General features: G+C 35.1%; 1 protein-coding gene across 2 annotated transcripts in view; it reads right to left on the bottom strand.

Moving 5' to 3' along the window:
- tmem131l (transmembrane 131 like) overlaps positions 1–14,217 on the bottom strand; it is a 70,109-nt gene that overhangs the window by 31,327 nt on the left and 24,565 nt on the right. For both annotated transcript variants that reach the window (XM_073864457.1, XM_073864449.1), the window contains exons 4-6: positions 6,859–6,930; positions 1,263–1,386; positions 1,033–1,149 (exon numbers count right to left, since the gene is read on the bottom strand). In XM_073864457.1, coding sequence (XP_073720558.1) covers positions 1,033–1,149; positions 1,263–1,386; positions 6,859–6,930 — 313 coding nt within the window. The remainder of the gene's footprint in view (positions 1–1,032; positions 1,150–1,262; positions 1,387–6,858; positions 6,931–14,217) is intronic.

Below are 14,217 nucleotides of genomic sequence, written 5' to 3'. Positions count from 1 at the left end.
GTCAAGAAAAATATTCATGACGCTATTATAAAACTATTTGACAGAGTATTAACACTTAATGACATTTTAATTACAAATTATATTTGTAACACTGTAGTTGAGGTCAAGAAAAATATTAATGACGCTATTATAAAACTATTTGACAGAGTATTAACACTTAATGACATTTTAATGACAAATTATATTTGTACCACTGTAGTTGAGGTCAAGAAAAATATTCATGACGCTATTATAAAACTATTTGACAGAGTATTAACACTTAATGACATTTTAATGACAAATTATATTTGTACCACTCTAGTTGAGGTCAAGAAAAATATTCATGACGCTGTTATAAAACTATTTGACAGAGTATTAACACTAAATGACATTTTAATGACAAATTATATTTGTACCACTCTAGTTGAGGTCAAGAAAAATATTCATGACGCTGTTATAAAACTATTTGACAGAGTATTAACACTTAATGACATTTTAATGACAAATTATATTTGTACCACTGTAGTTGAGGTCAAGAAAAATATTCATGACGCTATTATAAAACTATTTGACAGAGTATTAACACTTAATGACATTTTAATGACAAATTATATTTGTACCACTCGAGTTGAGGTCAAGAAAAATATTCATGACGCTGTTATAAAACTATTTGACAGAGTATTTAACACTTAATGACAATTACCATTTGTATCACTGGTAAAAAGTGGTCAGTTATGTTGTCTTGGTAATGTCAAGTTGTCAAGTTATGACGTGTAGGTTAATAACAAAGACATCTCAAACAATGTCATCTTTGTATTTAAAACAAAACAATTGAACGAATGACACTTAAATGACAGTTGTCATAAATGTGCATAAAATCTCCTTCATGTTCATAGCACGTGTCATGTCATGATTATAAATGATCATGTCAGTCTTACGAACACCCCTTCAAGTTAAGTGTTACCGTTTATTCAACATTTTGTATCTGTGTTCAGTGTTGTTATTGCCACAGAACTTACATGCTTCACCTTTAAGCATCTCTATACAACTTACCTGGTATGATATAACCCCATGGGTTGATGTGTTAATAAATAATGAGATTTCTTCATTGCCCTCCACCGTGGGAAGGAAAATTATTTTTAAAGATGTTCTTCCTCTGGGTGGAATCACCTGTAATAAAAAACACAACACACTCATACTCTATACAAGACACAATCGAGTCTTTGTTACATTTATCGGCATGACAAAAAGTATACCGAATGTTAAATGAGGCACGCACATACCCTTCTGTGGAAGGCAGGCATGTGAAAATGTCTGCTGGATGTAAACACAGAAAGCAGAGAGACAGGGAGCTCCTGGCTGGGATTGTGGATATATACTGTTTCAGCTCTTGGCAGCCCCACCGGCCTACAGAAAGACAGATTTGCAGTTAGAAATGAAAAACAACAGCATCCTAGACTTAAAAATCACATTAATTTAATTGTTTCTTTGTCTGTAGCACATAACAATGAACTCTATCATTGTATGTGAAACAGAAACACGGATCTAAATGACGAATATCTTGTGGAACGTTATGCTTATAGAAACAATTCTGCCTTGAAGCAAAAAGCGGATAATTTATTTATGTCTCTCCAGACACTAACAGCAAACAATAAGACTATCTATCCATCTATCTTTTAAAGTGCTTCTCTAAAGCAATGAAACGCCAGCAGTGCACAAAGCATTACAACACTTGTGCAAAGATGAAAGTAAATGTCATTCAAAGTCGCAGAGAGCTGTAGCACATTTGTCTATTAAAAGACTTCAGTTGACCTTTCAAAGCCGATTCTAACCACAGAAGCTTAGCAGCTCGCCTCTTTATATTGCAATGTTCATGTGGCCAGCGAAAAGAAACGTGTGAATTTTTTCAGGGTGCCCAATAAAAATAACTGCAGATACTCTATACTAATTTTGACTTCCGGACATAAAAGACAGAGTCGAACTGCTGAATAAACAGCTCATAAATGTTTAAAACATTGAGGTTTATAAAGTTTTTAGTTAACCTTAGTTGCAAGGCCTGGTTTATATTAATCAGCAAGTGAATAGATAAACTAAACAACTCCAGAATAAAAAACAGGCTGTAAAACAAGGAGAAAGACCACCTTAAAAATGCAAACAGATACAAATCTTAAATCATGTAACAATGCTTGAGTAAAAAGGTACTTCTTTGGGGGTTTCCATTTTTACTTTATCTAGTGTCTTTTCGAGTCACGTGTTGATGCCTTGACTTGTAAGTGTGGTTAAAGCAACATTTCACACTTGTGTATCTGCAAAAGGGGTTACAGTATGAATTAAAGTACATATAGTAAACTTTAGTATGAAACATGGTGATTCTAAAATGTTACAGGGAGACGACCAATCATCAACAAAACACTGCGCATATTCCAGATTTGCACATATTTTGCATATACATTTAATTTAAGTATCTAAGAGCACAGGGTCATGAATCTTGAGCTCTGTACTAAAAGCCTACATAAAGTGAAAAAAACTGCTACAGATATTGCATGGCATAGCAAAATGCTGTACATTATGGATTTGATCAAAAACACATAAGAAAGGATGATTTATAACACCTTGAACAGGACTGAAAATGTCAAACACATGAGGTCAAATGCAATAAACTGAGTGAGGAGGAGAGCGTTTAATTTGTTTTTACTTCTCTCCAGAAGACTTCACGATGTGACATTACACAGACGTATTAGCAGTTAAAACAGGGTTGCTTGTCTGTCACAAACTGTATTCGTCCAATCAATATTGACCTCATAAATATGCAAATTAGCATGTCAGCAAACATAACTGTACATCACGAATAAGATAAAATGGCTAGATTTAATTAATTAGGTGAAAGCATGCACACAATTCTCAAAATAATATTGAACCAATCGGTTCGACCCCCACGGTCCAATACGAGCATGTGAATTGCGGTTGTTTAGTTTATCCATCCAAATCTGTCTGTTTTATATTCCGTGCACTTCGGTTACTGTGTGCACGCCCGCATGATCTGCACGCTGGGATAAAAAACTTAAAGCCTACTAGTTGATCTCCAGTCACTATGCGCTAGCTGTTTAAATCTGCTTGCAATGCTGGTGTCAGATTTCATTCGCACGCGCACACACAACATGGTGATCACAAGCAGATAAGTCCGACAACAAAAAGAGGCAGCACCTCTGTCTATTAAATCTGTGGTGTGGATTAATAATTTGCACGAGTAGATTACATACAACATCAATGTAAAGATGCATGGGTGGGTCAATGCAAATGACGCAAAGTTTAGTTACTACAGATATATAAAATGGCCAATTTATGTTTACATGTGTTTATTTTTGTAAAATGTAAGAATTCACGCGTTCGCCAGTTTTAATGGGATATATATATATATATATATATATATATATATATATATATATATATATATATATATATATATATATATATATATATATATATATATATATATATATAATTAAATAAAACACTTTTTTTGTTTTTTCAAAATTATTCTATGCTTGGGTAAAGGGAACAGTAAGATGTTAAAAAGCAAAAAAACTGCTTTTACCTGCAATTCTCTTTATTTTATGTAAATGCAAAAATCATCTACACACATTTCTAGTTTATTGAATAATATATATAAATAATATAAAATATAAATAAATAAATAAATAAATAAATAAATTTATTATATTTTATTAATTATATTTTATATTATTTATATATATTATTCAATAAACTAGAAATGTGTGTAGATGATTTTTGCATTTACATAAAATAAAGAGAATTGCAGGTAAAACCAGTTTTTTTGCTTTTTAACATCTCACTGTTCCCTTTACCCAAGCATAGTATAATAAAAAAAAAAAAACTTTCATAGGCCAAGTCATCAGAACCGAACCGAAAACCGTGGCCAAGAACCGAAAATGGCATTGAACCGTGGACAAACTGTATTGTTGCATCCCTAGAGCAGGTAGTGATAAAATTAGCAGCCAAAAGAAACAAAAACCTGTTTGTGCGTTTTCTCTCTATATGCTGCAGAAAGGTGTGCACTTAAATGATATAGCAGGAACATTAAACAGAAAAAAAGAGGTGCAGACTAATTTACCAGCACTTTCACATGTGAAAAAAATCCTGCATAATATATCACTGTACTACGAAAGCCGAGAGAGGTCGTGAACTATATTTATTTTTGCATGCTTATTTTCTCGTGATCACAACTTCATTTCTCGTTAACTCGAGATAACACAAGTTGTTTTCTCGTGATCTCGATTCTCGACATTACAAAAGTTGTATCTTGTGATGTGATAAAAGCTTACATGTACTCAATAGAACGTGTTGTTTTGTTTGTAGACACGAAAATCATAAATTAGCACGGATGAACAAATGAGATTTTACTTGGATCAGGGATTCGCTCAGGCTGAAATAGATTTGTCAATAATTAAAATTTGAATTTAGGGACCATCTCTAAAGTAACTCAATAATATACACATTTCTACTTTAACAGCATTTCAATGGAATGACTTAAAGTCAACAAACAGTAACAAAACCAACGTATTCATGTGGTTGTCAGCTATAATGCACACTTTTTTAGATTTTTTTTAAATATTTATTCAAATAAACTCTTATTACTTTAGAGATGGTCCCTAAATTCACAAACATCAAACATCTGACTTTATTTATTTATTAAGCTTATCGGCAATTAGCTACACATGTGGTAACGGCGAAGTGCCCAACTCATATGCATCAGCAGTCCACTTCAAAATACACAAAATATTATGGACAGGAAATTACATTATGACATTTGGATTATCATGTCAGGATAATGAGAAAACAATCACGAGAAAACAAGCAAGCAAAAATAAAAATATATGTTCCATACTGTACAGCTGGAGTGAATATCATTTTTTTAACAGTGACATTTGAAGTTGAATCTAGTATAATGCTTTTCTCCCTTTCATACATACATTTCAAAGTAATGCTTTCATTGTATTACACTTTCAAAAAGCAATGTACTGTGAATAGGGATTTGCTGTCAAATTCAAGAGTCTTAACAAACGCCTAAGATGTAGCAAAAATCCCACATTAGACACTTTTATAACTAGGGGTGTGAAAGATTATATTTTTTTCAATTAAACTGTAGCTTTAACGATATGCAAAATCATATTATCAGGTACATCACTCGTTTTTCAAAAAACCGCATCCAGTGCCCATAAATTCACAGTGTACATGTGCATTCAGAGCGTGATGTAGTAGCAGCACATTTGATTGTGTTGTGTACGACCTGCAAAAATGTCATATTTACTATTAATACGTTAGCCAATCGCACTCTGTCACCTCTGGACAGTGTCAGGTAAAGTGAAGTTACTTGAGAAGATATTCAGTGTTATTCTAAACCAATATAGTTTGTTCGTAAAAATGGTTTCAATTGGATCATTAATACAGTATGTCCTGTGAACAATAAACTATTATGACCATGTGAAATGGCTGATAGAGGAACTCGCTATATTTAAAGCTGTGAGTGCTTTACTTCTTGTGCTGTGTTTGACAGAAATTAGCATTTGCTGACTTGTATTACAATGTCATTTTTTTTTCATTTTGAATGCTGCAAGGTTTACTGTTTAGTAGAAGATTGTTTTGTAATGTTTTACATCTTTCATCTTTTGTTTCCATTAATAACATCAACAATAACACATTTACATTATTTCTATGTAGTTAGAGGAAGCTAGAGCAATATAAGTCTTATACAAATACATTTCCGAAGGATGCAAAATATGGTCTGTTATTGTATCTGCAAAATCACAGATATAATCTACATCGACCCATTTTGCAATTATCACAAACCCATAATTCTACCTCTATCTGTATGACAGAAGCGCAGTAAACTTCACTATCTTTCAATCAGAAGAAAACAAAGCCATATATAGTCATCCTGTCTGCAGAGGAAGTGACCTTTAGCTTAAAATCATAGCTAGTACTCTGAAACCATGGTGTGCTTCTGTAAGAGGAATATATACTATAACACTAAACACAATCTATGGTTGATGTTGATTAGCAAACGGATTCGCTCATACATTTAATAAACAATAAAGCATATTTACAATAAAAGCCTAGCAGACAAGCGCCACAAATACATTTATAACATGATTTTGAAAATCCACTTATTACCTTACTATTGACCACATTTCAAGAAAATTCATAAGCAGCTACATAAAATCTTTTGGTTAAAATAAAATACTCTGTTGTTTGTGGGATAGTCATCTTATTGCAAGTGCATTATTGTACACATTATTAGGAAATATCTAATCTAATCTAGCAATTAGTAACTTCCAACGATCCAATCTGTTCTCGAACGACAAAATCAAGTTCCTCTCCACATTTTTATGGTGATTTTAAGTCAAATATAAATTAAACTTGTGTTGGAGGCTAGTGCTGTGAAATTTAATTTATATTTTTTGTTACAGGTCTTTCACTGGTTGGGCATGAATATGTCCTTTAACTCAATACTGCATTAACAGCTCTGCCGAGAGCTTGACGGCAGTCCTTCAACTTGTCCTTCACGTGACTGTCTGTTGCATTCAAATCACTGCAATTTATGCAAAAACTCATTATTATATCTATCAAATAATCAAATTATTACCAAATTATCACTCAGCCAATGGCCCTGACAGTGTTCAAGAACCGGCAAACATTTGCCATACTCAATATCTGATAACTTTCCTTTAGATCGATGGAATCACGTTTGCCGATTCACATCTGAATTTAAATGCAGTTGTCACTCCAGTTGTCAGTCATGTGCAGTGTGTACGTTGTCTATGATGGTGTTAATATAGCTGATAAATAAAAAATTCTTACTGTGGGCCAAATTCCAGCGCTGGCGGCCGAAACAGGAGCTGTCTCCCACTCTCCTGCATGTAAAACGAGGAGCTAAAGAGAAAAGAGAAAGAAAATGATGGATTGGTGACTTTTCACATGAAAACAAACATTTTAGCGCGCACACACACACGTGCACGCTCACACAGACACCCACACGGCAGATCTCATGATGCAAACTCATTTTGTTTATCTTTGACTTGAGATGAACATTTTACATTTTGCTGATTCAAAGAGCCGATAAGGCATCGCATCGACTATCACGCAATGTTACTGCTTCGCATTTGTGAATGTTGCATATGTGAAAAATACCGCAAGATGTGCTGCATTTGGTCTGGTCAAACTAACCTATACAATACAAGACCAATGCACATAGTAAAATTTGAGATGTACCACAATTGGTGAGCATTTCCATCCTCTTAGATTTACTCTCAGATCAAAGACTTTTCCGTTTGTGTGTCTTTTTAGCAAGATACTTATAACAAAATATAACACTGTACACCATACAGTAGATGTGAGAGGAAGCCAAAGTGGGTAGCAGGTCAAAGCCAAGCCAAAAATCAACACCCCATGTTTATACTTCTTAAATACTTCTTAAAAATACTTCTTAAATACTTCTTGGGGCGGTTTCCCAGACAGGGATTAGACTATTCCTAGACTAAAATAAATGTAAGAGCTGTCCAAACTGAAAACAACTAGCACTGACATATCTTAAAATACACCAGTGCCCTTTGTTTTGCCATAAAATGCACACCAGTAATGTTTTTAGTAAGGAATGTTTGTTTAAACTAGTTATATTTCTTAATTAAACTAAGGCCTAGTCCTGGTTTAAGCTAATCCCTGTCCGGGAAACCACCCCCTTAAATACTTCGTAAATACTTCGTAAATACTTCGTAAATACTTCGTAAATACTTCGTTTATACTTCGTTTATACTTCGTTTATACTTCAACTAACTCCAATAGTTTGTTTCTCTGAAAACATCTACTGTGGCAGCTCTTCATTGCAAACAAAAATAACTGAGTTTGTTTTACAAAGTTTGTTGTTAATAAGCCTTATGAATAGCGGAGTATAATAAAATAAGGACACATATGTTCATATCTGCTATACATGGTGGTGTTTGTACACAGGTCCTCTGTGTATATTTCATTATTTTCTATTGTTTTAGGGTGCTTGTGACGTTTTCGGGTGCAATGCATGCATGGCACCCAATCAATAAGCCAATAACCAGGCAGGTGAAGGCAGTGACCAGGCGTAAAGGTTGATTTATTCTTCTGCGTAGGACCTATACTGCAGCCTATACACCAGGGGTCTCCAACGTGGTGCCCGCGGTAGCTCACACAGAGTCTGCGAGGTGCGCACCAAAGCACATTCTATTAATAGTCTCAATTGTTTTATTTATTTATTACATATTTTTATATTAGATTTGCTTGGTTTACGTATGTAAACATTTTAAACAATCCTAAAACATACCAACAAGTAAAATAAAATATAGTCTACTCTACTAAACTTGATTCTATCAAAAAGTAGCCCTCTAGATTGTTTTATCCATTCTGGTAGCCCTTGCCCACAAAAAGGTTGGACACCCCTGCTGTACCCCATGGGGTCACCAACCACGTTCCTGGAGATCTACCCTCCCGCATACTTTAGTTCCAACCCTGCCTCTAATTATTTAGGTAGCTATGAAAAGCTTGATTAGCAGGTTCAGGCGTGTTTAATTGAGGTTGGAGCTGAACTCTGCAGGGTTGGTGACCACTTCTCTAGTCTAAGGCGTAGGCTATGTGTCAGTTTTCATTAACCCTTCTGCATTGTTTTTGGCATCGACAGGCAATTACACATGCAGATCGCTAGTAGGTCCATGGGCATTAGAGTATCAAGTCAAAGCCGAAGTTTGTTGTGAACGTTGTTAAGGAAGTATCAGTGATGTAGGTAAATAGAAGGTGACTTTTGTTGCAGAGTTGTTAAGAGACTTGTTAAGAGACTTAGATTACTCTGCTGATTATGAACATACAGATATTATTTATAGACGGTTTAGCAGTAACAACATAAACAAGCTGCTTTTCGTGGTCAACACCTTACTTCCGGTAAACTTTATTTATATAACAAACTAAATAAACAACACGTAGATTACCTAGGAAACCAAAACATTTGTTATTTTCGACGAGGTATTTGTTTAAGAGTTTAGTTTCAGCAACTAGTCAACCCTTAAACAAACAAAAGCCGGAAGTAAAGTTCGGATCAGACGCGTAATCGCGTCACCGTATGTGCGTCCGATGAAACAATCTATGAATCAAGTGTTTAGTTTTTTTGTGTCCACACCCAATAATAATAATGATAAAATGTTGTGCTTTTCGCAAAATACAAAACTTTAAACTTTTGTATATATATTTGTAACTGTTAATTCAATATTCATACTTACTAGTTAAACATTAAAATTACTTTGTATGTGTATGCCGGTTTTTGGCCGAGAGTGGAGCAAAGTATAAATATAGTGTAACAAAAATTAGGGATGCTCCGATCGATCGGCCGATAATGCTTGCTATGCAATGAATTACGGTGAAATGCCGCTACATCCAAAAGCCAGGGGGCGCTCTCCTGCAGAAACTAAAATGCGCTGTAGACGAAGAACAATACACACGCAGCTATGATGACACACAGCTCCAGGAAATGGCTTAAGGATATATAATACCTTTTCAGGTATTTTCATGATAATGAAGAATATGTATAATAATTATGTTTGACGAGTGTTGCTTTTTCAAATGCATGTTATAAACTATTCAAACTAACAGCGATTTCAGATCGATAAGGACTTACTGATCAAAAGCCGTAGTACATGAAATAGCTGTGAATAAGATCGGCTGTCTGATTCAGAATAGTGATCGGCCACGTATTTTTAGTGGATATTGGCATTGATCGAAGCACCCCTACTAAAAATAGTAAAAAGTAACAAAAAAAATAAAAATTATCACAAGGACCACATTACTATCTCTTCTCTCTTTTACTAAAACAAAAAACACTAACTTTCTTTTTTTTCTCAATAGGTATTGTTTCGAAACAGTGAAAACTACAAGCACCTTTTGTACTGTTGCCTCCGTATGACACATCGCTTTATTGTTTCCTAATCTTTGTAAGTGCTTTGGATAAAAGCGTCTGCTTAATGCGGCTTTCACAAAGGATGCGGTGTGCGCTGCACTCGCCGCTGGGTTCGGCGCAGCCAAGCGATTTGTGCTCTGATGGCCAGACCAAAGTAGGCGGGGTTTTCAATAAATTACTACATTGTTTATATTTGCGTTAAATAGTCGACGAGGAATACAGAGACTGATGTTGCTCGTCTCCATTTCACGTAACTTTAAGCATACCTACAACAAGATGCTTGACTTAAAACACACCTGACATGCCAACTTGAATTGCTACGTGTTTCCATGAGACGGCTTTCCTTCCGATGTCTCTGTAGGAGCATAAACTTGTATTATAAAGCTCTGAGAATCCAGAGTATAAGCTTTCGTCCATTTTGCTTGCTTGGATGCCCCGTTTCTATTGGCCGCGCGGGTAATCGTCACAGAGCGCAGCGCAAAAGTTAAACTATGTTGAACTTTGACCGCGGCGTGAGCGCTTTGCTCGGTGCAACAAATAACCACCCTCGCGCGGCGCAAGCCATTGAAATGAATGAGTTTCATAGCGCAGCGCAGCGCACACCGCATCCTATGTGAAAGCCGCATTATGCCTAAATGTAAAGTAAATGTAAATCCTGCAAAGTGTACATTTAAATGAATTAAAAATCTGAGTACTGATTAAGAAAATAAAATACCTAAAAACAAATACAAACACAGAAAACACAACCATCCTTAACTGTGGTACGTGGGATGACACATATTCCTCTATGTGTGGGAAAGAAACAGAGATTGTAGACTGAAGATACAATAAATCAACACTATGAAAGCCAACGCCTTGAGAAAACTTGTAGTTATGTACTTTAACCAGCTAAGCCTTAGTTTTGCAATTAGTAATTTATTAAGGAAACGCCAAACCCCGTTTTCTCATAATAGTAAATATTGTAAAGTGAAGGTATAAAAGGTTTCAATGAACAAATCAGACCATCTGTTAAGTTATGGAAAATCCTTGCATTCTGCATATTGTCAGTGGCTTTCCACAGCTGGTATTCTTGACAGCATGATGCATAGAAGTCTCTATTATTGACTACTAACAGTAATAGCAGAGGCTGGACACTTTGTACTACACTGTAAAAAAAGTTGGTTGAACTTAAAAAATATATTTTTTAAGTTAATTCAACAACATTGAGACAACAATTTTTGAGTCAGTCCACTAATAAGTTAAATGAACTCAAAATGTTTAAGGATTAGTCCATTTTCTTAAAAAAATCCAGATAATTTACTCACCACCATGTCATCCAAAATGTTGATGTCTTTCTTTGTTCAGTCGAGAAGTTGTTATGCTTTTTGAGGAAAACATTTCAAGATTTTTCTCATTTTAATAAACTTTAATGGACCCCAACACCTAACAGATTTAATGCAGTTCAAACTTGCAGTTTTGAAGGACTCGGGTCTTATCTAGCGAAACAACTGTCATTTTGACAAGAAAAAAAAATGCACTTTCAAACCACAACTTCTCGTCTAACCCCCGGTCCTGTGATGCGCCAGCGCGATCTCACGTAATTGCCTAATGGCGTGGAAAGGTCACGTGTTACATGAAACGCACATTTGCAGACGATTTTAAACAATAAACTGACACGAAGACATTAACTAGTATCATTCCACATACAACAATGTCGGAACGGTCCTCTTTCTCCACACTTGTAAACACTGGGGCGTAGTTTCGCATACGTCATCCGTGACCTCTTGACGTGATGACGTATTACGCGAGATCGCGCTGGCGCGTCACAGCACTGGAGATAGACGAGAAGTTGTGGCTTAAAAGTGCATATTTTTTGTGCAAAAATGACAATCGTTTCGCTAGATAAGACCCTTATGCCTCGTTTGGGATCGTTTAGAGTCCTTTGAAACTCTTAACTGCATTAAATCTATAAGTGTTGGGGTCCATTAAAATTCAGAAAATCCTGGAATGTTTTCCTCAAAAAACATAATTTCTTCTCGACTGAACAAAAACAGACATCAACATTTTGGATTACATGGTGGTGAGTAAATTATCTTGATTTTTTTTAAGAAAACGGACTAATCCTTTAAGGCAACAAGGTAACACACTATTGAACCAACAAATTTTTTTTTACAGTGTAGGAAATAAGATGACACATACATGACATGAAACTAACACCGCATACACTATGTATTAACTAAAGCTTTTGACAACATGTTTATAGCTTTAGACCAATTTTAATGTACTCCATAAATAAATCACGGAATTCCAAGTAAACCTGGAGCAACAATAAACACGGATCGACTTCAAACACCGGTCACAGGTTGTTGGCCTCGGTAAGCCCCATCTGCCGTTATCACACTGGTAAAACAGCCCTATAGACACGCACATGCACATTCACATCGTAAACAACCTTCAAGGCAGTCACCACAATCTAAACTCTGGACTACACAGAATTCAAGTGCCTCCACTCTCGCTGGGTAAGGGTATAAAAAGGCACAGGGTAGATCCGATGGCTGGTCAAGCAGAGTTCAACAGCCACATGCATTATCAAATGGCAGCTGGCGGGTGGTGAGAGACGCTAAAGGAGACATCAAGACGTTCAATGATCACGTCAAGCAATGAAACACCAACTCTAAGAAGGGATCAATATTGATTTTTTTGTTATCGTAATTTAAATGTTCCATTTATTCATTCAGTAAACTTTCAGTGAGTGCCTCAAATCTGCAGACAGTTTTTGACTTCTATTGCAGTGGTCTTAAGGCAAAAGGTTGACTGCTCTAGATTCAGTGACATCCCTCACTTAAAAACAAGTTGTGTGCTATTGGGTAACTTTTTGTGTCACTTGTGTGTGCCCTATAATTCCCATCTAAATTTTGTTGCATCCATTGTCCACCAGAAAAGCATCGCCTAAGCTAAATGTGCTATAGTAATAACACTTTAGTGCAGGGCGAGTCAACTGGCGGCCCGTGAGCCAAATGCAGTCCTCCAATCATCTTTATCCGACTCTTCTTTGTCTGATTTAAAATCAGCATGGTTGCTTTTAACTTTCCTCACTGTATATGACCAATGACGGCCAATAAACCAGAATAAGAGCCGAAAAGCTGCTGTGTGGGGTACCAACCATCTGCGGGTGCATAATAATCGAATCCGATTTAAGGTTTGGATGCATAAAAAAATTAACTTGTGCAACTAAACTGCATGTGACACGCCGACCAGAGGTGATGTATTTCAGTTAGTTCCAATCAAAACACTGTGTGCAAGGTGAAAATTAATAATAATTTTTTGTTTAACTTTATCAGCAACACTTGAATCCTTTAAAAACTATTGATTACTGATAAGTAAATTAAGTATAAATATAACTGTACATCAAAGGCCCTTGCGCTGAAATAAGCTTCTCTTGCATGTTGACACGGATTTACAATTAAACAGAAATTTTATTACGACTGCAACCAGGGGGCGAACTCTGACAGTGGCGTAGTGTGCAATGGAAAGGCAGTTTAGCCCCTATTATATAAAACATGAAGTGCAATTTTAGTCATTAGGAGAAGTTGGTTATATGTTGTGAATACTTGAAATGTAACAATTTATTAAAGTAAAACGGTTATAAACAAGTAACAAAAACAACATAAGTTGTAATAATAATAATAATAATAATAATAATAAATATTATTATTATTAATTATCATTATTATTGTTATTATTATTATTATTATTATTAATAATAATAATAATAATAATAATAATAATAATAATAATAACAATAATAATAATAACAAGAAATAATATATAATAAAATAATAATAATAATAATAATAATAATAATAATAATAATAAGTAAAAGTAAAAAATATATACAAAATAAAAATAGGGGTAAAAGTTGGCCCGCATTATACTTTCAATTTTAAAATCTGGCCCTCGAAAAAGAGTAGTTGAAGACCTGCTTTAGTGTATCACTAAGTAATTGTGACCAGTCATGGAAAGTAGGGACACAAGTCGGATCTGGGGCATATTGAGTTATTCATAGATTCTAAAAATGCAGATTCTAAGCTTTCCAACGATGTGTAACACATGGAAATCTGATAAGATTTGGAGAAGTTGTGGCCATTTGAATGTAACACATTCAAGAAAGAGAATGCTGAGAAATTTGAGAAAGAAAAAAGTTAACACTTTCCCTTTTCCCTGGCTGGAGAGACAATAGGGCTCATTTACATCTCATTTAGCTAAGCCAT

This window comes from Misgurnus anguillicaudatus, chromosome 3 (assembly GCF_027580225.2).
Source record: "Misgurnus anguillicaudatus chromosome 3, ASM2758022v2, whole genome shotgun sequence".
Taxonomy (NCBI): domain Eukaryota; kingdom Metazoa; phylum Chordata; class Actinopteri; order Cypriniformes; family Cobitidae; genus Misgurnus; species Misgurnus anguillicaudatus.
Note: the sequence above shows the minus strand (reverse complement) of the source record. Positions and strands in the feature narration are given on the sequence as shown.